Source organism: Artibeus jamaicensis, unplaced genomic scaffold (genome assembly GCF_021234435.1).
Source record: "Artibeus jamaicensis isolate MK-2021 breed Jamaican fruit bat unplaced genomic scaffold, CSHL_Jam_final contig_464, whole genome shotgun sequence".
Taxonomy (NCBI): Eukaryota; Metazoa; Chordata; class Mammalia; order Chiroptera; family Phyllostomidae; genus Artibeus; species Artibeus jamaicensis.
This window is the reverse complement of record NW_026521842.1, coordinates 5,111,328-5,137,595: the sequence shown is the minus strand read 5'-3', so window position 1 is coordinate 5,137,595 and position 26,268 is coordinate 5,111,328. Positions and strand designations below refer to the sequence as shown.

At 48.7% G+C, this 26,268-nt stretch overlaps 1 protein-coding gene across 3 annotated transcripts; it reads right to left on the bottom strand.

Annotated features, from left to right (window-relative positions):
* Positions 1 to 913: 913 nt before the first annotated feature.
* ZDHHC7 (zinc finger DHHC-type palmitoyltransferase 7) lies at positions 914 to 26,256 on the bottom strand. Of its 3 annotated transcripts, XM_037142407.2 has the most exons (9): positions 26,031 to 26,256; positions 14,714 to 14,997; positions 12,091 to 12,176; positions 8,299 to 8,629; positions 5,407 to 5,531; positions 5,136 to 5,232; positions 4,601 to 4,682; positions 3,629 to 3,759; positions 914 to 2,997 (listed from the first exon to the last, which is right to left on the bottom strand). In XM_037142407.2, the coding sequence occupies exons 4-9, from the start codon at positions 8,611 to 8,613 to the stop codon at positions 2,821 to 2,823; spliced, it is 927 nt and encodes a 308-aa protein (XP_036998302.1). In that variant the 5' UTR covers positions 8,614 to 8,629; positions 12,091 to 12,176; positions 14,714 to 14,997; positions 26,031 to 26,256; the 3' UTR covers positions 914 to 2,820. The 3 variants fall into 3 exon arrangements, with proteins under 3 accessions (XP_036998302.1, XP_036998301.1, XP_036998303.1); XM_037142406.2 differs by lacking the exon at positions 14,714 to 14,997; XM_037142408.2 differs by lacking the exons at positions 14,714 to 14,997; positions 26,031 to 26,256 and adding an exon at positions 22,103 to 22,197.
* Between the last annotated feature and the right edge of the window lie 12 nt (positions 26,257 to 26,268).

Sequence of the window (26,268 nt, the reverse complement as noted above, 5' to 3'; positions counted from 1 at the left end):
TTTGGGTCTCTGGGCTGCCTTTGCTTAGATTATCAGTTGGATGGGTCCGGAGCAATGTGGTTTTACGTCTGCTCCTCAGTCAATACATTGCAGGTAGCTCACCCTTCCACTGAGGCACCCAAATGCTACCCTGGAATCCATGTGGATTCCGTGGGCATCCCTGCCCTGCGCTCTTCCCAGGCCATCCTTAAGGGCAGCCACACCAAAGTCATACATAATAGAAGATAAGATTTGGCCAACTTTCTGTTTGGGGTAATCTTTTCATTTTCCACTTTAATGCAAATGTCACACTTAATAATGAGCCTATGTAACATCCTAATGGGAGGAATACAAGTAACATCACAGCAAAATTCTGCCGTCACAAACAAGCGTAGGAGTTGCAGCTGGCCCGGTGGCCGGCTTGGGGACAAGCCTCTGTGCTTCTGCACATCGGACGGGCCAGCAAGTGCCCTGGGGAAGTACGTGTGAGGCATCCCTGTGGAGACACACAGCCGGTCACCCACGGGGCCACCCGTCCTCCCGCACGGCAGGAAGAGGACACAGTGACCCTCGGCACTCATCTTTGGGTCCCTCAAGTGCAAATATTAGATAAATTTGTTGAATTAAAGTGTAGGAAGCTGAGGTTCTGGATTGGAGATATTTTTAATTATTTTTATTTCAAAGAGCACTAAAAAAAATACAGGAATGTTTAGGATAAAGCTAAGTAAAATGATATGTGTCAATTTAAGAGCAAATATCAAATTTGGATGGGGCAGAGTCCGCACGAGCAGTGTTGAAATGCCCATCACTTGCCACAGGTACCGAGGTGTCTGGACGCCGTGGAAGCGGCGGAGCAGTGACTGTCACACGTGGCACTGGTGCCAGTCCACCACAGAGAGGCCAACCACTGAAAACCCAGCACGACACCAAGAACTGAGAACCATCAATGGGTGACTTTATTTTATATAAAAGTGACATTGAAAGAGGAGGTTGAAAAGTCAAGTATACTTGATTTGCACATACTTGCCAAGTCTCACAGGATTCCACCACTTGGATAATTTTTCTAATCAATAAACAGGATATACCTATTAAAAGGCTCACATTGAAGCCCAGTACGCATGTCCGGCCAGACAACAGATGTGCAAATGCATACACAGAACCACCTCCGCAGACGCGTCTCCTGGATCACCACGGTGTGTGTCTGTGTCGGCCCTCTGGCTGTGGCTCAGCCTGCCCCTGACAGCTCACACATCTCTGTAGTGACTTGGTCCGTTTCTAAAGCGTCCCACAGCTTTGTTCACTTGGCTACGAGTGTGTCTCGAATAGGTCCCTTCATGGGTTTGCATCAGCAGTGGTAGAAACCCTGATTAGGATAGGGTTTGGGTTAATTTGAAGACAGAAACAAAAACGGTTCACAGATGAACAGAGCGGTGTGAAGACCGGGAGGGAGACACCAACTCTTCTCAGTGAGGGGCAGGCTTAGAGGAGACCCTGGGACCGTCACCGGTGGCTTCCTCGGGAGTCCTGCACACACGTACCGACCAGGCAAGTTTAAGGCGAGTCCCCAAGGAGGGGAGCTGTTTGCTTTCTGGCATAATTTTAAGCTCTGCACCAAGGGTCCTATTTGATCACTGGTGGCGTGAGTAGAGAAACAAAACAAAAATGATAAAAAAAGAAAAACAAGCTGTTGCCATCCTGAATATTCTTTGCAAGGAGGCAGAGTCCAGGGCACGTGGCCTCGCGGTCCTCTCCTCCGTGATGCCCAGACGGACACCAGCCTCCCCCGTGTCTCACTGGGCTGTGCCTGTCCCTCCTCCTGGCACCGCCGAGCAACACCACGTGAAGGTCACCAGGGACGTAGCTCTTGGTGCTGCTGACACACTGCTAATTTGGCTGGATGAAAAAAGTCAGTTCCAAGGCCCTCACGCACTCAAGATTTTTAAGGTAAAATGAAAACAGGAGGGCAACAAAGGACCACACGGGAATGATTGTTCTTTGGATCAAGATATTTTCCAGTTTGCAATACATTCAAAGCGAACCCCACGGGAGGAGCATCCCGGGCAGCTCTCCCCGCTTCCCTGAAACGCTGGTTTCTAAAAAACAGCTCGTTCGCCGCACAGCCATTCCAGGCTGCCTCGTCCAGACAACACTGTCAACTTCAAACACACGTGCATGCTCGCACACACGCTCACAAACAGACACAGACACGCATGCAGCCTCGCTGCAGGGTCACAGAACACCTCTTCCCAGGCAGTGGGAGTGGGTCCGAAGCCGCCCTCGCTGCTCGGTGCGCGGATCTTTTGCAAACTCAGTGCAAAGTGCCAGAACCAATGGAGACCAAGATGTACTTCACGTAAACGCCCCTTCTCGATCCAGGGAGTGCACCACTGATCACAGGGTCCACAGGAACTCCCTGAAACCGCCCGTCGGAGGGTTCTTGTTCACTGGACTTTTTCTCTTCACGATTGAAAACAGCAGCTCAGTACACAGGATCTTATTAACCTATGGAATATCACAGAACTTCTTAGAAAATGCAAAGTTTGCTTAACAAAAACCCTACCTGTGTGAGCAGATAATGACATTTAGCTTCTTCACGTGGCCACATCCGTTTGGTTAGTTGTACAGGTGAAAACTGATGAGAGCGTCACCCAGGTACTGGTGTGGAGAACCCGCCATCCGTGACTGTGAACACAGCACGTAAGATTCTGCTTGCTGCAAGCAACTGGTTCGTGGAGGTTCCATTTGCCCTATTGGTCATCGGTCACAGATGAGCTGTCGATTCCCTGTCAGACCCCAAATAAATAATTTTCGCTGACAAGTTCCAGCATGACGGGAGGGGCCTCAAACGGAGAACTCTGGGCCTCCTTTTCTAGGTCTTGTCTGTAGTCGCCTAAACCGGAAGCCCACGAAGGGATTCATCCAGAGGAGCGAGGGGGGCCCCCCAAAGACCGACTTCATCCCTTCCCATCGTAGCCTCCGCTCCCAGGTCGGCTTCTCACTTTTCAGTCTCTCAATCTCCTGGAAGCAGAAGGAAGAGTGAGTGGGGACGGTTCCAAGAAACCCCCTGACAAAGCCACGTTAGGCCGGGTGGTGAAAATGGGGGCGAGGCCACCAAACTTCACTGTCCCGCAGTGTTTGAGGACGGGGTGTTTAGGTGCAGTATGGGCTCTCCTTCCAGGCACCAGCCCCCACGGCCGCCTGGACAGACTGACATCAGACGGCTGGGCCGTGGCCATCAGCCAAGAGAGCCCAGGCAGCCCCAGAGATGCAGAGAGAGCTCGTGCTCTGGGCCAGGGGCGGCCTTTAACTCATTCACCACAAATATTTATCAAGTGTCTGCGCCAGGCCTACAGTTCAAAGGCGTGAAGGCAATCAATTCCTGAAACTCGCTCCGCTGCTCCAGGGGCTTGGTTTCCTAAAAACTGGGAATCTGCCTGGCTCTGCTGACTCTCAAACCACACAGACCCCTGAAACATGCACTGCTCGTACTGACAGGAAGAGCAAATAGAGCGAGCCTGTTGGAGCTTATCAAGGCCGCCCAGTTAATCTCTTGAGTTAATCCGCACGCACCTGCTATTGACATTAGGCTTTCCCACTTACTCAAGCTCTCACCAAACACAAAGCAAACACAGACGAGAACGAAGGGTACCGTTTCATCGTTGCATATTGAGTGGATCTGGGTGCCAAACATAACTGCAGTGAAAGTGAAAAACAGGAGACCCTCAAGGCACAGGAAGATCAACAGGATTACAGTGATTGGAGGCGAAAAATCGCTGCACTCTGTGAACAAGAGAAAGCGGGTTGTGACTGGGCGTCTCGGTGTCGCAACCAACACCCACGCCGTGGGTGCTGTGCTCGGCTCACAGGCCCTCGCAGGAGCAGCCTGGGCCAGGTTCCAGGGAGAAGGTGCTCATTTGGTAAAGAGGCACATTCATTGTTCCCTCGGAGGTGGAGGAGGTCGGCCCTTCCGAGCACAAATTCACACCACTGTTTCCCAGCCAGCAGTTTCCAAAGATTCCACGTTACCTGAGATTTCTATTTGGACTGTCTCTGTATATTAAAGTGCTTATTAAAATGCAACCAAAACTGGAGAAGAGAGGCACAAGTACCTAGACACGGGAGGAATGCAGGGCGTCCCCACCCGTCCCTGGGGCAGGACGATGCTGGCCTGCACCCCCGATGCCCACCTTCACCACACGCACATTCAGTCACGGAAGAGTGCTCTGAGCAATGCCTTGCCGGCTAGCCAGAAAATAAACACCTGGGACAATACTGACACCCCTCTAAACCTCAGATCTGCAAAATACAATGAGACTATCTAGTGGAAGTTATTCACGGACCACAGAAGAATAGTCACACACACACACACACACACACACACACACACACGGAGTTTCACTATACTAGGGGAAAAAGGCAGTGTTAAACTTATCCATATTCTTATCCACTGTACCATGCTTATGCTGCCTGTTTTTTAAAACTTACCCATATTCTTTAAAAAAAATTAACTTCTAAAATAACTGCAAGGATTTCTTTCGAAACTGGAAAATCAATTTTCCTTGAAAGCTTTCCCCTCTTCACCCAGCTGCTTGGCTTCCAGGAAAGGCACGCCCAAGCTTACCTGTCCACTGCCCTCGGACGCAGGAGACGAACTGCAGGCCACAGAGAATCAGAGCGTGGACTGAAGACAGAGCTATGTACATCTGTGAAGGGAGGAACCGGTTACTACGTATTTTTAGGAGCAAAGTGCACTTCATCGCAGGCTGACCCCTCCCTTTCATTTGTCAGTAAAATTAATGAGGAAAGGAATCAACTGCAGCAGCTGACACCTGCCTGCCCAAGGTCACGCTGGACCAAGGAAAGTGAGTTTGAAGAAAAATACACAGTAAGGAGTCATGTCTTAACTTCAGCAAGACCCTACTAAGAACCGTGTGTCTGAGAGAAGGCATGGCAGTAAAACACAACAACACAGGCAGCGCAGGTTTATCTTTTGGACAACTTCCCACCAATCGCAGCACAGTATTCTCGTTTGAGTTCAGAGCAAGGGTTGGAGAGAAACTGGTCTGATGTTAGAATAAATGTACCATCTCCAGGCAAGATTCTAGTTAAAGAATTTAAAACTCAATACAAGTCCCTACATAAATATTTCTACTCACAGTGAAAAGCACAAAAAACCTCTGGTTCTTTTCTCCTACACAGTTGTTCACCCACGGGCAGTGGTGATCCATTTTCCGAATACAGCGTTTGCAAATACTACAAAGGAGAGGTTTGAATGTCAGTATTCCCTGCTCTGAGCGAACGCAGCCCCAGGCCATGTATCCAAACAAAAAACTGTAATGCTGGTCAGAGGCCACGGAGGGGGACCCCTGCTCCGAGGTGCCTGCAGCAGTGGGCGCCCAGGCCACGTTGGGGAAGGGGCTGTGGTACCTGCAGTGGTGGGCACGCTCAGGCTTGATACAGCAGCACTTGGGGCACTTGTAGATCACTTCTCCGGGCTTCAGCTGCAAACTCTCCATGTACTCTTTAGTAGCATTTCCTTTGGGCACTGCCCCCTGCCGTTTAATAACAATGTTTAGTTAGGGAGAAGGAAAAGTTAAAAACAATAAATGGAGGAATTAGTCTTCGATTTTATAATATCATAACATAGTTAGTAATGCAGTAGTTGCCACTAGAAGCATCTTAATATGAAAAATAACTATTAGGTAGGACTAGAAGTTTAATTTTGCACGAAAAATAACATGCATTAAAATGAACTCAAAACAAAGACCTTATTGTCCTTCACAAAGTGGTAAGTCATGTGAGTTTTTTCTAGCTAATGTAAGTCACACCAGCGGCAAGGTTTGTTTGTGCAGCCAATCCAACTTAAGGGCAGCTGACTGCCACCACTTCCCTATCCACCCCCCCCCCCCGTTCCAACGGGCAGGGTTGGCCTGAGAGCGCTGCCCACACAGTTCCCTATCAGTGGCCGTAGGGGAGCCCTGCACAAAAGTCTCACAGGGGACTTCACCTTGTGCTTCTCTATGTAACACACCTGTGTCTGCAACCTGACCAAGCGCACTCACACTCGGCAACTCAGCCTCTGGCTCTAGGGTCAGGGGCGGTAACAGCACACTGCTTCTGCCCCCAGTGCCAGGGGTCTGGAGAAAGGGGAGCTACGAGGGAGCAACAGGAAGACACATCAGGGAAATGTGAACTGATCGCAAGAGGCTGCCTGGCACAAGGGCCAGGAACCGTCAGCACAGGACCTCGTAGGCGACACGGGCAGGGAGGCCGCAGGGCAGAAGGCCTTGATCTTTGGGTGGTAGAGAGACGTCATGGAAAACACGTTCGGAAGATGACTCTGGGCACCATGGCAGGGTGGACTAAGATAAGCGACCCGACTAGAGTGGATGGAGGGTGGGGAGGGTGTTCTAAATGTCTCAAGCTAGGGAACAAAGTCTGTATCCCATTTGTTTGCCCCTGGGAGCCTGTGATTCACGCAGAAATGCACACTCTGGAAAATGAGCCCGCTGAGCCCTGGGACCAGCAGGCCAGCGGAGCCCTTCTGTGTCTGGTGACACAGAAGCCCAAGGAGATGGAAGGGCAGAGCCTGTGCTGTAGTGAGGAGGGGCCGGGGTGCACAGGGTCAGGAGTGGGTCTGGCTCCCGGCAGGGGCTTTGCTATCCACACAAAAGGAGAAGAGGGTTTTTGAAAAGCCTCTGAGGGACATCCAATTCGGTCATGGTCAAAATCCCCACAATCTGGTGAGGCTACAAAACACCGGCAGACTTGGCCTCCCAGTTGTCGCCTAAGTGCTGCTCCCAGCTGCCACCAGGCAGGTCTGTCATACTGTCCTAGGCCTAAGGCCTCCGCCAGGCAAACAGGCAACGGGGTAAGTAACGCAGAGTAACACTCTGTGATGTGAACTTAGATATAGTGAAAGTCACATAAGTCAACGTGTCAATTGCGTTCTGTGGACTGATCCTTATCAGTTTATTCTCAAACAAAAGCCTAATCTTATTTATTAAAAAGTTTTATAACAAAACAGTAACATCTTTGTACCTTTTTAGAGAAAGCTAACCAACAGGTATGAGCCCGGACTTTAATGTACAATCAGCAGTCCCTGTACCAGTGGTTTAAAACCACTCTCGGTGCTGGGGAAGAGCCTGTTTCAAACTAAACCCCTCACTGGCTGCTAGCACCCAGCCACGCACACCTGCAGCTGAGCTCCGCTGAGGGGTAACCTCTCCCACTGGGCCTGCGGGCTGCCCTCCCCCGAAGCACCTCCTCCGGGCTCGGGGTGAGCCTGGAATCCACCATCTACAGGTGACTTGAGGCTGAGCTGTGAGGATCTGCACTGCTTTGCCCAGAGGATGTCTCAAATCTCAGAGAAGCAGCCTTGCACCAGGCATGGACCGTCTGACTCCAGGGCCATCAAGGCACCGGGAAGGGCAGTCCACTGTGTGAGACCCAGCCCACCTTCATTCGCAGGGACACTGCTCCAAGGCTAAGGCCAACCCGCCGCCCTGGTTCTCACACCCCAGTGTCAGCTCGCTCCCTGTGCATTGAACCTGATCTCTATTCAGCAATCGCCTCCTCACAACCCACCCCTGACAGCATCAGTAACCAGTGAGTTCTTCCTCTCTGCTTCACAGACAGGCTGAACTTGACCTTTTCCTGACCAGGCAGAATAAGATATTTGCTTCAGATTTTAACTGAGACTTAAAAACAAGGGAATTACGAAGCTAGAAAGACCTTGGAGATAATAACTGACCTTTAGCCCTAAGAAGACACATGAGCTGTCTATGGTCAAAACGCTACTGTAAAGGCCAGGCCCTGCCGGGTGGCCCAGGCGGTTGGAGCATCATCCCACACAACAAAGAAGTGGCAGGTTCGATGCCCATGCAAGGCACGTATGAGAGGCCACAGACAGGCGTCTCTCTCTCTCTTGCTCTCCCTCTCAAATCAATAAACACAGCCTCTGGTGAGGATTGGGAAAAAAAATTAGTGCAGTGGTGAAATCCAGATCTCCAATCTCCCAGCTTCCAGTTCATTCCTTAGAGAAAGAAAATATTTAAAGTAGGAGGGACTTTAGAAATCACTCAATACAATCCCTTCATTTGTATGAACAGCCCAATGGGAATGCTGTCCATTAACATACTGTGATATCACTTCTACTTAAGCAATGCTTTTTCTCCAGTGAAAAATGCTACAAGCCTGTATCCAAGAACTGTAACAACCTGAGGTGACGGGAGCAAGAGGCCCTCTGCCACACGGGCGGTGGTGTCACACGAGACCAGACCAAGAGGAAAGTCCCGCTTGACAGGGAGGAGGACTCACGGGGTCGGTGAGCATGGTCCTCAGGTGCGACGACAGGGCCAGCACCGCCAGGCAGTTAAAAATGACCCCGTTGACCACGGAGTACCAGAAGTCTCTGGAAGGCAGCAGCATGACAAATGTCACCACGAAGTCTGCGTAGACGACCAGAAGCCACGTCATGACGGCGCAGATCATGCCGCAGCCATCATGGATGAACCAGACCCTGTCTGCCACGTCAGCCTCGGAGGAAGAGGAGGACGAAGAGTCGTAACTGTCATTCTCGGTCAGGAGAGGATGGTGCTCGACATCACGGAGCCGGTGTCCTGATGACGGCATGGTTTCCCGATGCACCCTAGAGGGGATTGGACATGGTGGAGGAGGCTCCGGGGAACCCACGCAGGGCCAGCCGCAGCCAGAGTGACAAAGACAGAACAAGAACAAGCCCGGTATGGAATGACAGCACCCAGGTTCCCAAGCCCCGGCGGCCACTGACTGTCCACGCCCACAGCCCTGTGCAGCCTGACCCCTCTGTGCCGCAGCTCGTGCCGACCTTACGTTCCCACAGACAGGACTGCCCGAGGGGTGGGAGGGTGACGAATAAGCGACTGCTTCCTGGCACATTTTCTGCTGGCCCACTCAACGCCGAGCTTGCAGTGCCTGCCTGGGCTTCTCCGATGTGACTCTCAGTTTACTTTCATTTCTCCCACATTTTGACTCTTAATGGCATGTGAGCATGTTTTAGAGGTAGGCTCCCATTTTTACCTCTGTCTCCTTCAACTGTATACTGTTTCTAGAACGCCCTTACTCTCTACGTGAACCCTTTAAAGTTTCCTTCACTCGTTAACCCATCCTTTGACACCTTCCCTGTATTTCCTGCAGTCCCGATACCCGATACCCGAGAACACACAGGCCCAAGGAGACAGAAAAGAAACTCGCACATTTCCTAAAAACTTGGTTTGCTGCTTCTTTAAATGTGTGACCTTCTCTTATCGGCACTTGACAAAAGTGATACTCAGGATATGTAAAGACAAAGGCAATACAGAGGCAGAGTTCAGTTGGCCTCAGTGTTCACAGAAGGGACAGAAAAAAACTCTGGCGCCCTTTTATCAAATGACCCAAGTGCTTCCTCGAGCAGGCGCACTCGGCCCTCCCCAGCGGAAGAAGCAGGAGCTGCAGGGTGAGTGAGTGCTCTCGGGGTCAGGTCTGCTACAAGTTACAACCAGCAGCCTGTCGAATATGGGCGTTCTGGTTGCTTTGTTTTTTACCTTAAATGCAAGCGGACACAGTAACTATGAAAACATTTAGTGAATAAATAAACTTGCAAATGAGAGTCATTCTGCAAATATTTTACAAAATTCTCACTCAATATAAAAATATTGAGCGGCACCAGAGAAAAATAAAATTGTTCCTATGGTCAGCAATATAACCTTGCTCTTAGATCTGACAAAAACAGCTTAAAGGTTTTAAGTGAAAGAGAAGAAACTAAAGATAGGAGGTGGGCAGGCCTTAGCCAGCCACTTTTTTAAAAATTTATTCTTTTATTGATTATGCTGTTACAGTTGTTCTATTCCCCCCTTCATTTCCCTCCACCCTACCCCCCATCCCCACCATTACGCCCCCCCCTTTAGTTTATGACCATGTGTCTCAAGTTCTTTAGATTCTATATTTCCCATAATATTATCGCCCCCCCCATCTATTTTCTATCTACTGTCTATGCTACTTATTTTCTGTACCTTCTCCCCCCTTCTCCTCCTCCCACTCCCCTGTTGCTAACCCTCCTTGAGATCTTCATTTCTATGTTTCCACTCCTGATCTAGCTGTCCTTTTAGTTTGCTTTTGTTTTAGGTGTGGTTGTTAATAACTGTGAGTTTGCTGTCCTTTCACTGTTCATGTTTCTTTTAACTTCTTTTTCTTAGGTAAGTCCCTTTAACATTTCATATAATAAGGGCTTGGTGATGATGAACTCCTTGAATTTGATCTTATCTGAGAAGCACTTTATCTGTCCTTCCATTCTAAATGAAAGTTTTGCTGGAGAGAGCAATCTTGGTTGTAGGTCTTTGGATTTCATGACTTTTTCAGCTGCGTTTCCCGAATGCTGCGTCAGCCCGACCGACTTGCCTTCCCGAGTCCATCCCACTCCCCCGGAGGGCCCCGCCCTGCGTTTCTCTCTTCCAAGTAAGTGGTCCCAAAGGCCGTCCTCCTTCCTCAGAGGGGCGTTCTGGCAAGGGTCCATGAATATCAGACATGCCCATACTGTTGTAAAGCCTGATTTTCTCAGAGGGCCGACACAGTATCCGGAAGCTTCTCTGCCTCCCTCGAACTCTCAGGGCCCGCTCGTCAGTTCCACTTGCGGACTGTCTTCACCCCTTTCTACCTCGGGAGCCTGTGTGCCTCCCCCGACTGCGACCCCCAGCAGAGGGCCTGGGCTTTTTGGAGCTTTTTGGAGCCTGTATGCTGTCGGCACATGCACGTCTGTTTACGGGCAGATGTAACAACAGGGAAGTGGGACCCCCCTTAGACAAACCATTTTCTAGTGATTTCCATAAAGGTTTCTTAGTGAATCAGAGCTGTACCTCAAGCCCTTAAACTGAAAAATCCCCCAACCAGAATCCCTTTGCTTTACGGTGATGCCTCAAGTAGAAGGCTTTCCACGAGAAACGCAGCTGGCTCGCCAGGCAATAAGACAATTCGCTGCGTGGCCGCGTGCCCAGAGGCTGACTGACTGGCCCTCTGTCGTAGCACGCGGCGTTGGTGCAGCCTGAGCGGCTTCCAAAGGCACACACGTGAACAGCTGCGCCGGCTCAGCCGCACCTTCCGGTGGAGGCGCCGGTGAGAAGTGCCAGGGCGCGCAGGACGCAGGCCTGTGGTAGTCCGCCTGGCTGGGGGTGTGGGCGGCAGGAAGGGGGCCTCAAAGTCATCGAAGGCTGGCGTGGTAGGGCAGTCCCAGAAGTGCGTACTAGGGGGCTGCTGCATAATGCTTATGTGCTTCAGAGCCAGGTTCGTTAAACCCACTAGAAGGCAAAGGGGAAAACAATCTGATTCCCAGAAGTGACTCTATTTACAAGAAAGTCATCGATGGCAGGGTTAGGCTGGATGCATTCAGTTGCCTGTCATAAACAGCACGAGTACTCCGCTGAGTCACTGTACTTACACTTCACGATTGCGACAGGAAGGGAGGGGAGGAGATGAAGAAACAATTCCTTAACACGGACCTAGTCAAAAGTACTGGGATCACGAGAGCAATGGTACAGCGATTTGAGATGCCGAACAAAAATGTACACTTGTTACAGTAAGGCTGTGCTCTTACGCTACACTAAATGCCAGAATCGCTATCGACTTAACACTCTCAAAGACCATTTTGGGGAGAAATCTGAAGGTCAAGCAGATGTCCCATCATCGCTTTCCTAATTTTATGGCTAACTTAATGGGGTTTTGTCTACTCCTGAACCTGAGCTGCTTGTCCTGGGTTAAATAAAACCCACCCTCCCGGACCATGAACTGCAGATCTCCACTCTTTAAAGGGACAACCACACAAGCCAAAGCTTTCCATTACATTTACATTCATCTCATCTTGTAACACTTGCTACTACCTTATCAGTTCCCTTCCTGGACGTCCCCCACCCTCACCCCTAACATACATTCTCCTTGTGGGACACGTGGTAATAAGCAAACCACGGCAACAGGCGGAGAGCAGCATCTCCTCGTGCCATCACCTCTGTACGGCCCGCACCGCCTTTCCGTAGCACGCCACCAGTGCCAGCTCCCGGCAGGGAAACAGTGATTATACACCTGAATAGAGAACCACATCCTTACCTCACAAATTATTTGGAAACATTACTTGAACATTTTGTGCCTTTTCTTCAGGATCTGAAGATACATACTGTCCTATGTGGTAGGATCTGAAAGATAATAACATTTGATTAGAAAAGTTACTTATTTTATGACAGAAAAGTGTACAATATTTCTTCAGGTATGATTAATTTTTGGAGTGTATATAACCAACATACCATTTTACAGATAAAGTTCTGTTACTGAGAACTACCCCTGACTATGAATCATTACTCCTCTAAGTTTTCATTACCCAGAACACTGCCCGACAGCCTTGAAGATTAAGTATTGTAAGTCTGTCCCTTTTACTCTCCTGCTATTGTGCCACAGTGTTGGACACAAAGCCTGAAGCTGAAAAAGATCTCTAAGGATAACCCGCACCAAATCCGACTAACCCGTGTCTCAACAGTCAGCATTCGTGTTACTAGCAAAGGGCTTCCAGAAAAGGGGGACAGAGTGAGACCAAGAGGTAAGAGGTGCTGGAGGAAAGGAGCATCCACTCGAAGGAACATGGTACACGAGGGAGGGCCGCCTACTGAAAGGAGAGACTCCCAGTCCCCACGTCCCACGTGGCTCACTGGCGGTGGGCAGCAGACACTCATCCGGCCCGAGAGAAAAGGCCTAAAAATACCAGGATGGGGGGGAACCCCAACAAGGAAGTCAGACTCACTGCCACATTTCCCCGAGACAAGGACCGTCAGAGGACGTCCCACCACGGCTCCAAGTGCCTGGCCCACCTCTTTCCTAATATAAGCAGGCAGCCAACAGTCGGGTGTTTTGAAGAAAGCCCAAAACAGTTCTCATGAAGGAGCGAGCCCCCAAAAGAAATGGGAGAGGGGGGAAAATTCAGAGCAGGTGTGATGCACAGAGAAAAAAACTTAATAAGAAACTGTATCGTTAAAACAAAAAGAGGAACACTGTAAGGACTTCCTAGTTATTGAACAATAAAAATATGATGGTAGAATTTTGAAATCTTAAAAACAGGATTGGTTGAGAGAAAGGGGAAATCTCCCAGAAAGGAGAACTAAAGGACAAAGAGAAAGGCCTTGGGGGAAAAGTCAGAGCAGAGGCCCAGCCCAGGGGTCCCTCTTCCCAACTGCGGGCGGGCCGCCGAACAGCATCTCCTGTGGCACAGCTGGCTTCCACCAGCTGCCCAGCTGCGCGCCTGACGCCTGGCCGCTCGTTTTTACCCAGTACCCTTCCAACACCCTATTTTTCTGCTCAAGCAAATGTCAGCTGTTATGTGTTTTCTTCTTTACCTTTTTTTTGATGTTCTCTTTTTAAAAGTAAATTTATTGGGGTACCACCGGTTAATACTTATATAAGTTCCAGGTGTGCTGTTCTGTCATGCATCACCTGCACACTGCGTTGTGTGTCGCCGCCCAGAGTCTCGGCTCCTTCTGTCACACACATTTGGACTCCTCTGCTCTCTTCATTCCCCCCCCTTCCCTTCTGATGACCACCACACTGTTGTCTGTGTCTAGGCTGGTTGGTTGGTTGGTTTGTTGCTTTCTATTTCATATCCCACGTGAGTGAAATTATCCAGTTCTTGTCCTTTTCTGTCTGACTTATTCCACTTAGAGTGATACTTTCACAACCCATTCATGCTGCCACAAATGGCAGTGTTTCTTGTTTTTATGGCCGAGGAGTGTTCCTTCACAGACATGTACTACATCTTCTTTCTCCAATCATCTCCCAAAGGGCACTTGGCTCTTTTCTATGCCTTGGCTCTTGTGAATAATGATAGAAGTACGTATATGTTCACAAGTAAGTGTTTTTAAATTGTTTGGCTAGATACCTAGAAGGACTGCTGGGCATTTGGTAGTTCTACTCAATTTCTTGAGAACCCTCCACAGTTTCCCACGGTGGCTGCGTTCCCACCGGCAGTGTGCAAGGGCTCCCCTTTTTCCACATGCTCTCCAACACTTGGTATGACTTGTCTTATTGACAACAGCTATTCTAATAGGTGTGAGGTGGTATCTCATAGTGGTTTTGATTTGTATTTCCCTTACAGCTGGTGAAGCTGAGCATCTTTTCATGGTGGCCATCTCTAAGTCTTCTAGGGAAAAGTGTCTGTTCTGGTCCGCTGTCCATTTTCTAACTGGACACAGTCCAATTAAAATACGGAGTCTGTTTTCTGAAACCAAGGTGTCAGACTTGGACACAAGGAGGCTGATACGGAAGAAGGCGCAGGGACAGGAGTCTGGAGAGATTAAGAGGCATGGAGGGTATGTTTCCCCAGTCTCTGCTACCAAACAGATTCCAGTGTTCCTCCCAGTCACCCAGGGGCTGCCCGGTGCTTCCTGTCTCAGGTCTGCTGCACCTCCTCCTGGGCCAGGCTCCGCTATCAGCCTCCCCTGCCCTCCCCACCCACTGCAAGTCTCCTCGGGACTCAGGTCACCACCCCCCACACCCCTGAACCTACCTGGACAACCTCCCGCCCCGCCCTCAACACCACCCTAACAGAGTTCCGGCTCTGAGCCCTTCTGAACTTGTTAATAACAAATGTGGCCATAACTTCCAGCCAAGATGGAGCTGTAGGTAGACACACTGTGCCTCCTCGCACAACCAAAAGAAGGGCAACAACAATTTAAAAACAAAAACAAACCTGAACTGCCAGAAAATCGAACTGTATGGAAGTCCGACGACCAAGCAGTTAAAGAAGACACATTCATCCAGACCAGCAGGAGGGGCAGAGACGGGCGGGGTGGAGAAGACTCGTGGCAAGGCAGTCAAAGCGGTGGCTGACAGGCCCAGCGAGGCGGCGGATTGTGGACTGGGTCAGGCAACACTGCAACTGGCTGGCAAGGGAGCAGCTGGCGGACCCAGCAAGGCAGCGGCTGGTGGAGCCTGCGGTCCCACATTCACGTGAGGATGAACCCGGAGAAGCAACTAGGGAGAGAGACAGACCTCAAAACCCCGGGTCCCAGCACCGGGAAATAAAGCCTCAAACCACTGATTGAAAACACTGGTAGGGGTTGAGGTGGCAGTGGGAGAAACTCCCAGCCTCAAGGAGAGTTCACTGGAAAGACCCACAGGGTCCTAGAACGTACAAAAGCCCACCCACAAGGGAATCAGCACCAGAAGGGCCCACTTTGCTTGTGGGTATAGGGGAAGTGACTGAAATCTGACAGAAAGCAGAGCAAGGACCATTCCCTCTCTGACCCTTCCCCACATACAGTGTCACAGTGCAGCTTTGTGGGCTGCCCCGCCCTGGTGAACACCTAAGGCTCCACCCCTTACTACGAACAGGCACACTAAGACAAAAAAAAAAAAAAAAGGCCAAATGAAAGAACAGATCAAAGCTCCAGAAAAAATACAACTAAGCGACGAAGAGATAGCCAACCTATTAGATGCAGAGTTCAAAACACTGGTAATTAGGATGCTTACAAAATGGATTGAATTTGGTCGCAAATTAGATGAAAAAATGAAGGCAATGCTAAGTGAAATACAGAAAAATGCACAGGGAACCAACAGTGACGGGAAGGAAACTGGGACTCAAAGCAACGAACGGTGTGGACCAGAAGAAAGAAAGAAACATTCAACCAGAAAAGAATGAAGAAACAAGAATTCAAAAAAAATGAGGAGAGGTTCAGGAACCTCCAGGACATCTTTAAACATTCCAACATCTAGATTATAAGGGTACCAGAAGGAGAAGAGGAAGAGCAAGAAAACTGAAAATTTATTTGAACAAATAATGAAGGAGAACTTCCCCAATATGGCAAAGGAAATAGACTTCCAGGAAGTCCAGGAAACTCAGAGAGTCCCAAAGAAGTTGGACCCAAGGAGGAACACACCAAGGTACAACATAATTACATCACCCAAAATTAAAAATAAGAGAATCTTAGAAGCAGCAAGAGAAAAAGAGATAATTACCTACAAAGGAGTTCCCATCAGACTGTCAGCAGATTTCTCAAAAGAGACCTTATAGGCAAGAAGGGGCTGGAAAGAAGTATTCCAAGTCATGAAATTCAAAGACCTACATCCAAGATTGATCTATCCAGCAAAGCTTTCATTTAGAATGGAAGGGCAGATAAAGTGCTTCTCTGGTAAGGTGAAGTTAAAGGAGTTCATCATCACCAAGCCCTTAGTCTATGAAATGTTAAAGGGACTTACCTAAGAAGAAGAAAGTAAAAAACACGAACAGTAAAATGACAGCAAACTCACAGTTATTAACAACCACATCTAAAACAAAAACAAAAGCAAACAACTAGAACAGGAACAGAACCACAGAAATGGAGATCACATGAGGGTTATCAACAGGGGGGTGGGAGGGGGAGAGGGGGGAAAAGGTACAGAGAATAAGCAGCATAAATGGTAGGTAGAAAATAGACAGGGGGAGGGTAAGAGTAGTGTGGGAAATGTAGAAGCCAGAGAACTTACATTTTTGACCCATGGACATGAACTAAAGGGGGGGGATGTGGGTGGGAGGGGATGTGCAGGGCAGAGGGGAATGAAGGGGGGGAATGGGATAACTATAATAGCATAATCAATAAAATATATTAAAAATGTGGCCATAAATGCCAAGCTGCTTAAATTTATGGCAGTGATTGTTAAAATATGGTATTTATATATAGTAAATTTATTAAAATATTGAGGCAACAGCCAACGACTTTAAATGTATTCAGGAGTCAAGATCTGTCTTCAATTTACCTTTAACTGTATCTTCGATTAAGTTTCTTAATCTCTTCCCCTCACTTTTTTCCTCAGCTATAAACAAAACATGTATTTCTCATAAACAAGCTGAAAATAACTAAACAAAAGACATTAGTATTCTTTGATGATCAGTTATTACAAAAAAGAATTAAGTTACAAATACTTCATTAAGGCAATGAAGATGAAGTCTACCGTGAATCCAGTATTCATGTTTATATTAAAATGCCGTTTAACTTCATCATTATTTTACTATTCATACACCCACTGATGGCCTATATAAAACACAGAAATAAGCAAATCTCTGCTTCAGACATAGAAGCAGCACGAGAAGCAAAGCCAGCTGTGAGAGAGCCATTTAATTTGAGCATGGGGGGCAGGGGTCCTCCAAGAACACACTCTATGCAAGCCCAGCCCCTGCGCACACACAGGCAGCAGAGGTGGGAGTCAGCCGCATAAATAATGTGCTAAGTGTCGTCCCCAAATTGGGAGCAGAGTGTGATGAGAAAGAGAGAGGATGAGGGCTAATTCTGTCTGGAAGAACCAGAGTGTCAGTAAAGACAGCAAGGCGGGCACTGATGGACAAGCAAGAATCAGGCAGGAGGAGAGAAGAGTGCGCAGAGGGGAAAGGACCGTGGCGGAGAGGGAAGGGAGGTGTGACCCAAGGACAGACTGAGGTCCAAAGCAAAGCACTCTAAATGCCAAGCTTAAGAGTCTGGCTGTGCACTTCATTCCGCTGGAATAGGAGGCATGGGAATTTAGGTAAACAGAGAGAAGCTTTTAAAAGATACCTGGCAACAAAAGTGGGACTAGGGTGGAGGGGAAAGACCAGGTGCCCGGAGGCTGCTGCTGGGACCCAGAGCAGAGATGGCGGCCAGGGCCAGGAGGGGAGCAGGGAGGGCCTGAACAGGGCTGTCTGAGAGGCAGTTCCAGCGAGATAAAGCCGGGCAACTCACAGGGGCTGGGCGGGACCCAGTACAGGAAAATAAGAGGGGCTCAGAGGCAGGACTGCCCTGGCTGAGACTCTCGTGGAAGTGGGAACTGCAGACTCAGGGACAGAGTGCCGAGACCGGGGCTGAATGAATTTGAGGTGTCTGCAGGGTAACTGGCAGAGCTGACCAGCAATCAATTAAAATCTGGTCTCCTCCAGCCCCAAACTAGAGACAGGTAAGGACAGACGCCAGCACAGAGGAATAGGTGAGGTGGGAACAGGTGCACTCACCCAAGAGGCCCCAGAGGTGTGAGGCAGAACCCTGGGGAACACAGGCATGAAAGGGGAAGAGGAGGTAAAAAGGGCCAGGAAAGGAAGCCAGGGAGGGCGTTAAAGGGGGAGGGAAGGTGGGAGCAGTCCACACACCAACGGGGGCTCTGGGGCCTTGCAGACGGGGTGGCAAGATAATTAAAGAAGGAATTTTTTACAAATATGGTTAAGTGAAGGACATAGACAGCTAGAAGGAAAAGTGGAGGAAAATTTTTAAAAATTTCCTCTCTTGTGTATAATCTCACTTAAAGCTGCAAGGAACTCCAAGAAATATTTGGCCTCTATTTCACAGATGAGCCACCGTGGACCCACTGGGTGTAAGTGCCCACCCAAAGTCACCATTAGCTCCTGAGACTCCACAAGACCCCCACCGTGCTGCATCTTGGTCTGACCACACCACACTTTTAAAAAGCCTAGGATGGCCTCAGAAGCAACCGAACGTGAAGAAAACGAAGAGCATATACCCAGGTAAACCATAAGACTGTTAGACTAAGAGAATATAAGCTAAGAGGTCCAGCCGCGCTTGTTCCCGTTTCTTTTTTATTTCTCATTTTGTTATTTGAACTTTTCCTGTAACTACAAAAGCAAGAGAGGCTCACTTTTTTCTGTTTTTAAAGAACGTGGGTCCAAGTGTGCAGACTGAGGGCAGGGACAGCTGACAGACAGAATGGCCCTTCTTCCCGAGACTGGAGGGAGGGGAGGGGCCTACAGGCGGGCGGACTGAACCTGGAGAGGCTCACGCCCCACCACACTCTTTCTGAGCCAGGGGGGAGGAGGAGGGCTGTGAGTACCCAAAGCAGAGGAAGGCTTAGGAAGAGCTACTGAGACTGAAAAGAGGAGGCAGGAGCACGGTAAGGTGGGGTGGGGGCAACCAGAAAAGGGCTGAACCACAGCACTGAACCTTGGGTGCAGACAGCGCCGATACAGGTCTAACACAGTGATGGGAATGGCCAGCTCTTTTACCCAAAGGCCTGGCCCAATGCTACAAAGGTTCACGTGAGACTGGAGATTAACAAAGATGGTGACAGAAAACCAGGGTATCGAAGACAAGACTTGGGCTGCAACGATTAACCGCAGAGTGCAGGATGAAGGGCGATGCCTGATAAAGTAGGTGACAGAAAACCTCAAGGGACCCGGAAGTCCTCATGAGACTGGGAACCAGGTTTGGAAAAAGTGACAAGGAGAACTGGCCTGGGTCAGCAGGGGGACATAAGAGAATTCCCAGGAGGCACCGTTCAGGATGATGACAGTGTCTCAATCGTGGCTGTGCAAACCAGTGGGTTCAGGGGAGTGAAAGGAGAATGTCAGACACTGTCCCCAGTACCAGCCCGAATGACTGTGAGGCAGGACGGGGCCTGAGCTCAGTAGGTTATACTAAACAGAGAGCCAGAGTCCTCACCGACTTTGGAACAAGAATGGTGCACTCAGATACTCTCCCAGTGTATTTACTGCATTTATGTTCTTGAATGTTCTTCCCATCAATTTACAATCATGAAAGATTTAGTTTGTGCTTTCAAACCCTACCAATAATGTATGCCATATAAAACCACCACTGTTTTTTCCCTCAAATTACTGAATCTAAAGAACATCGACCTGTTCTAAAGAATATCAACCTTTGAAGAAAAAACCCAACAGCATAGTAAGCTCACTGAAGTCTCATTACCTCACTTGTGAACAGTAAATGTATTTAACCTTTCCGGAAAGGTCTTTTACACTAAAGTACTTAATCACTCCAAAATAGTACACGGAGACTGCATATCAAAAGGATGGCAAACTGGGAAACACTCCAACCCCTGAAAGCCAGGGGACTCGGAGAGGAAAGTCGGTCTCAAGAATGGGAGCAGGGTGGGGACAGGGGTGGGGAGAACACCGAGTTTTTCTCCTTTCTCAGTCCTGGGTTTCCCCCTTTACACGCTCTCTAAATGAACGGTCTCATGGGCTCTCAGCCCCACGCACTTACAGATATGTATCTGGGAAACTCCCCAACTAACTCCGCCGCGCTGAGTATACCCACTGGCTCCTCGACAGCTCCACTGCAGGAAGGTCAACGCGACACACGTCCCCCCACAACAAACTGTCATGCCCCACCCTTCCCATCTTTTTAAAATCTGAACTTATTGATTTGATAGAGAGAGAGGTCTGTTGCTCCATCCACTCATGCATTCATTGGTTGATTCCTGCCTGCATCCTGACCAGGGATGGAACCTGAAACCACGGCACATCAGGATACTCCAACCAACTGAGCTACACGTCTAGGGCTCTTCTATCTTAATAAAGGGCACCGCCACCTAGTTGCCAAGGTCAAAACACAGGGCTCGCCTTTCACGTAACTCTTTCCCTCACCTCAACCTCTAACCCATCAGCCAGTCCTGTGGGTTCTCCCTCCAAAACCCACCCAAATCTGACACTCTCTCCCACCTCCCCACCCAGCCAGATCAAGGCACGGGAGCCCCCATCTGGGCTCCTAATCAGTGCTGTTTCTACAGCTGCTGCCTCTACTCAACCAACTACCTGTGCCCCATTCAGCACCCAGAGTACGTTTTTACAGACAGAGTCAGATGGAGGTGACCCCTCCCTTAAAACCGCCCCCTGACGGCCTCTGCAGTCAGCAAATGAGCCAGAGGCCTCCCCGTGGCCTATAAAACCCTCCCACTCAGTGGCCTGCCGACCTCGCCTCGTCCACCCATCTTGCTGGCTGTCACTTCCTTTGTCAGACCCTCAACAGAACATTCCTCCTAATACCCCAGCACGGCCCTAGCACAGTGCACATGCTGCAAACACCTGCTGAGTGAATGAGTGAGAGCATCAGGGAGCACGCCTGAGGAAGACAAGAAAAAGTAGAAGGGAGGCCATGGGAACATGACAGGAATGTGAAAGAGGATCCAAGAGGGAGCTCGGGAGCCTTGGAGAGAAGGAGTAGGAGAGAAGTGGGAAGAGTTAAGGGGGCAGAGCGAGCAGGGGAGGAGAGAAAAACCCACCCCAGAAGGGGGTGTCCTGGGGAAGTGTCAATCTGAGGCGTGTCACCTGGAGCATACAGGCTGGACGAGGCGGTGTCAAAGGCATGTTCACACACACCCCAAAGGCTTCGCTTCTGTCCCTGCACTAGAGCCACAGCCTGACCGAATGTCAAATGGAGCAGCGGTTTAAAAAACCCCAACGCAGTAAGTAACCATTGAAGAATCCTAAAGCCAGAAGTAAAAAGAGCCCCAGAATTCCAAGCCTCTTTAAATGTCCTGCCCCAGGGAATAACTGAACCTGACTGCTGCTGATGAATCCTCGCCTCCGTCCATATTTTCCTAAATAGGGCTTCCTTGTTTAATATGAAGTAAATCTTTGTAACATCAGACTCACCCAAATCCAAAACACTATGAACATCTGACACACTAGTAGTAGGTTTAGCTCTCAGTTGCAAGTTCATGACAATGTAACATATTAGAAGGTGAAAGGAAAGGCCAATTACTGAGCATCTGTGTGTCAGGAGCTTCATGTACGTGACCGCATTTCCTCCTTCCACTACCCTAAAAGCCGGGCACTATTATTAGCATTTTAGGAACAAGGCAATTGAGCCTTAGAGCTGAAGTAACTTGGCCAAGTTAACAGCCAGTATACGAAGGGCGAAGTCAGGGCTGTTTTGACTCTGAAGCCCATGTTCTTCCATTAAAATACAATGCCCCCATCTCAAGCACTTGGTTTTAGAAAATGCATTCTATAATGAACAAATCAAATTAGGGAAATATGGAACTCTAAGAATTCAAAACATTTCAACACACAAGTGATGCTGTAAAAGCCTGTCTCAAAGGACACTGGAAGCCTCTCTATTCTGAGTGCCCCCTACTTACCGGGTGTTGCAAATGACTGCACCCCTTCCCGGAGAGAACCAAACCACCAGCTTAACCACAGTGGGCCTCTCCTTACACTCACTGACAACACTTCTCACACCACCAGTGTTTATCAGGCACCTTTAACGTCCAGGCACACTTCTCCTCCTCCCCGCTCATTCCTACACGCTGCTGACACTTCCCACGGACAGCTCTAGTCCTTCCCTGCCCACCCTTTCCACACCCCAAGTTCAGGCACCCTCACCTCTGGCCTGCACACCCGCAGAATCCTAACCTCAGAGGGTTTCCAGGTTCCAACTACCCTCTATGCGGCTGCAGGAGTTAACCATCAAAATCGCAGAGTGGGTTACAAAGCCCATATAATCCCAAACCTTGGGACCACGACATTCAAGGCTCCACTGAATCTGCTCCCCCTGCCTTTCCAGGCTGTTTCCACCACTGTCTTCCACACAGGGCTCAGGCTGGCTGCCCGTGCTGCGTGCCTTTCACCGCTCTGCTGCTGCTCCTGCTGTTTCCTGCTACTAGAAGACTCTCACCCGCTACCGGGCCAGATTATTCATTAATCTAACATTTACCAAGCACCCCACCACATGCAAGGCACTGAAAGATAACACAAGTGTTTTCAAAACTATAAGGTGCTGCACTAATATAAGGAATTATCTTGGCCCCACAAGGAGTCTGGATTTTATAAGACAATTAACAGGATTCTACTGAAGGTTTTTTAAGAATGGAATGAAGTATAAGCAAGGCTACAATTAGCAAGACAAGAACATGTTTGTAGAAAGAGGCAAAGAAGCCAATGAAAGAAGAAAAGCAAAGAGGCAAGTGAGAGTAAATGACTAAATGCTTGTCCTGTAACAAGCAGACGACAGGACAGATACAAGGTGACGGTGGAAAAGTGGGACTAGCTCTTCCTCAGGGGAAGGGGGAAGAAAAAGACTGATGGCTATTCAGAGATATTTTACCTAGAAAGGAACCAAGGTTGGGAGAACTCCCCCAGAGGCCTTTGTCTTCTCCATGATCTAGGAGAGTCACTTGTGCAGTAAAAGATTTAACCTTGCCCAAAAGGAGGTCTGGCCTTTGTGCTCAGCTGACAATGAGATTTTCGGTGGTAGCTGGCCACATAAGAAAGACTAACAATTCAACATGGGGTGGGGCTCTGGGTCATGCAGTATCAGCTGGCCTGGAAACTGAGATCAACCACATAAGCAATCAATCAATCACAGTGGAACCCCAATAAAGATTCTGAATACCAAGGCCCAGGGGGTACTTTCCAGGTTTTCAATACCCTCTGCAAACTGCCTCATATGAATTCACGGAAAGTAAGATATTCTGACCCCATGGGGAAAGGACACCAGAAGTCCCACCTCTGATACTTTCCTGGACTCTGCCCTATAAGCCTTACCTTGGCTGATTTTAGTCTGTATTCTTTCCCTGTAATGACAGCTTTCGGTGAGTTCTGTGAGTCCTTCTAGCAAATAATCACACATAAACCCAAAACGCTGCTTCAAGAAAATTATCCTGTAGAGCTGTACAGAGCAGGAAAGTTCTGGAATCATTAGGAAAACTACTTTTCAACTTACCCCAATCATTACCTTTGTATGTGAACTTACTCCTAGTCCCATTTCCTCAAATTAACAAAGATTATAATATTTATATCACCAAAGAGTCCAAGCCTGCAGTGAACAGTTTAGTAAGAATGTAAAAGTATGTCCATACTTTTGACTAAGTCAAGATTTTTTATATAAAGTTCCAGCCATTCTATTTATGCTGATATAATCACACGCCACAGAACAACATTTTGGTTAACAATGAGCTGCAGGCAGGATAGTCGTCTCAGAAGATCATAATGGACCTGCAGCAGTCCAACGGCCCAGTCACGTCATAGCACGACATTTCTCGCCCATGGTGATGCCGGTACACACGAACCAATGGGCTGCCAGTCATATCAAAGTACTGCGCATACAAATATGCACAGTATGTAATACTTGATAATAAATAAATCTACTATACTATACTTTTAATCATTAGAGTATACCTTCCACTTATACAGCAGTACGCCATGTTACACCGGCGGCAGCCTCACACATCTTGTTTGCTGTCTCTCAACTGCCTCGTCTTCTCTTGTGCTCATTTCTGTCAGGTTTGCAGCCCAAAAGCAACGTCTCTGGCATGTGGTCTAGGTGTGTAGTGCGACACACTGTCCAGGGTTGTGTAAGTACACTCTACAGTGTTCACACCCAGCATAATTGCCTAATGATGCCTATCTTGGAGTATATCCCCGTTATGAAGTGGTACCTATCTGTACCATGAGAAGAGGATTTCTAGAAGGGGATTTTGCTTTTGTAGTGCACAGGTGAGTGTGGCTGCCAAGTTCCAACCCACTCACCGGAAGCTGGGGCAGGCCCTGAGTCTTTGGTAACAATAGTTCTGTATACATTTTACCCACTTTGCCTTCATAGGAGGCACCTGTATCGAGTTCCAATTGTCGTTTTATGAATTCTTTAGGAAATTACCTTTTCAGATGGTCTTGTTCTCCTCCATCTCTCAACTCAACAGTCAATGTAAATCCTGGCCAGTGTGGCTCAGTTACTTGGAGCATTGTCCCATAAACCAAAAGTTTGAGGGTTCAATTCCTGGTCAGGGTACATGCCCAGGTTAGATCCCAGGTTGGGGCCACAGTGTGTATGAGAAAGCAACCAATCAATGTTTCTTTCTTTCCTTCTTTCTCTATCTTCCCCCTTTCTCTATCTCTAAAAGCAAGAAAAAATGTCCTTGGATAAGGATTTTTTTTAAAGGTCAATGTGAACCTACTAGTCTACCTCCAAAAAGTATGCGATCTAAATAACTTCAATAAATCTAAGCCTTCAGTTCTCCATACTATTCAAGAAATGGAATTTATCATTTGTGTTCCATTCCGTTTTTCAAACATCCCAACAGATGGTCACATTGACCAAGTTGTAACTTCCTAATAAACGAACTTAACAAGATACTTTTTAAAAGATAACTTTAGCCCAGACCGATGTGGCTCAGTTGGTTGTGTTGTCCCACAAAGTGAAAGGTCACCAGTTCAATTCCCAGTCAGGGCACATGCCTAGGTTGCTGGTTCGGTCCCTGTTTGGGGCATGTACAAGAGAAAACCAACTGATGTCTCTCTCCCATCGATGTTTCTCTCTTTTTCTCCCTTCCTTCCCCCCCCCTGTAAAATACAATAAATAAATATTTAAAAGGTGACTTTAGAAAAGTTGTAAGACAATATCAAAAAATTAAATTCCTCATCTGTGAGGTGAAGAGTTTAGGAAGAAAAATATGTTGAACTAGATTTCTAGACCACCTGAGACAGTGAGAGTGAAACAGACAAATCCATGCACATGCACTAAGCAGAATGCAAATATAACAGGGTAGCAAAGGTTTGGAAAGCACTGTGCACAACCTGGACAGCAAAGGAAACTGCAAGGCAGCTGTATCAGCAGTTCTTCTCACACTCCAATGTAACTACCATAATAAACTGGTTGCCCTTGAACGAATAAAGTATGTCCAGCCAAGAGCAAAAAGAGACTTAGTTCCAGCAGCAATGACTCCTCAAGAGAGATGAGACTTGGCCACACCAAGAAAAGATGCAGACGTTGCCTTAAGGTTGACCTGACTGTCCCATATTCCCTGACAGGAACCAACCTCCCTCCACCAAAGATCACTGACAGTGGAAGAGAAGATAATAAAAAAGATGTGCAAAGAATGAAAGAGAAAAGTTACAAACTGAAAAGGGAGGGAAGAACAAGAGCATTCAAGAAGACAAGCACGATGTGGGAGAAAGCCCACTGTAATATATGCCTATAAACAACTCTTGACAGCTTACAGAAGGGTTTATAGCCATTCTCTAGCCCTAGTAACAACCGGTTATTAGAGGAGAAAATCGTGGCCCGAGAGCTGACTGTTACACCCAAGGTCAGGCAAAAAGCTGAGACTGCATTTAGGGCCCTCTCCCGAAAGATCAACTAAAGAGTGACACGGAGACGCCTGGAGGAGTCAAGTGCAAGCACAGAAGTGCTCTGAGGAATTCAGGAATGTTGCAGATCACGGCGGGGTGGAGGACGGGGAGCAGAGGGCAGAGAGTAGCAGGGAGACCTGGGCGTAAGCACCCGGCCCGGCCCAGCCTAGCCCTCCACACTCACCCGAGGCCCGGGAGGGGTCGCCCGGCGCTGCGGCTCCTCCTGGCCTGCGGCGGCCGCGGCGGCGACTGCAGGGGCCGAAGCAGGGACGCATCATGCGGCCGCGATCATGGCCGGGCTGGAGCAGGCCGCGTGCCTCGGCTCCGGTTGCTCCCACCGGGCCAATCGGAGGGAGGTGGCCGCCGAACACACACCGGACCTCAGAACCTGCCCGGAGAGCCGGGCTGCGCGACCCCCGGAA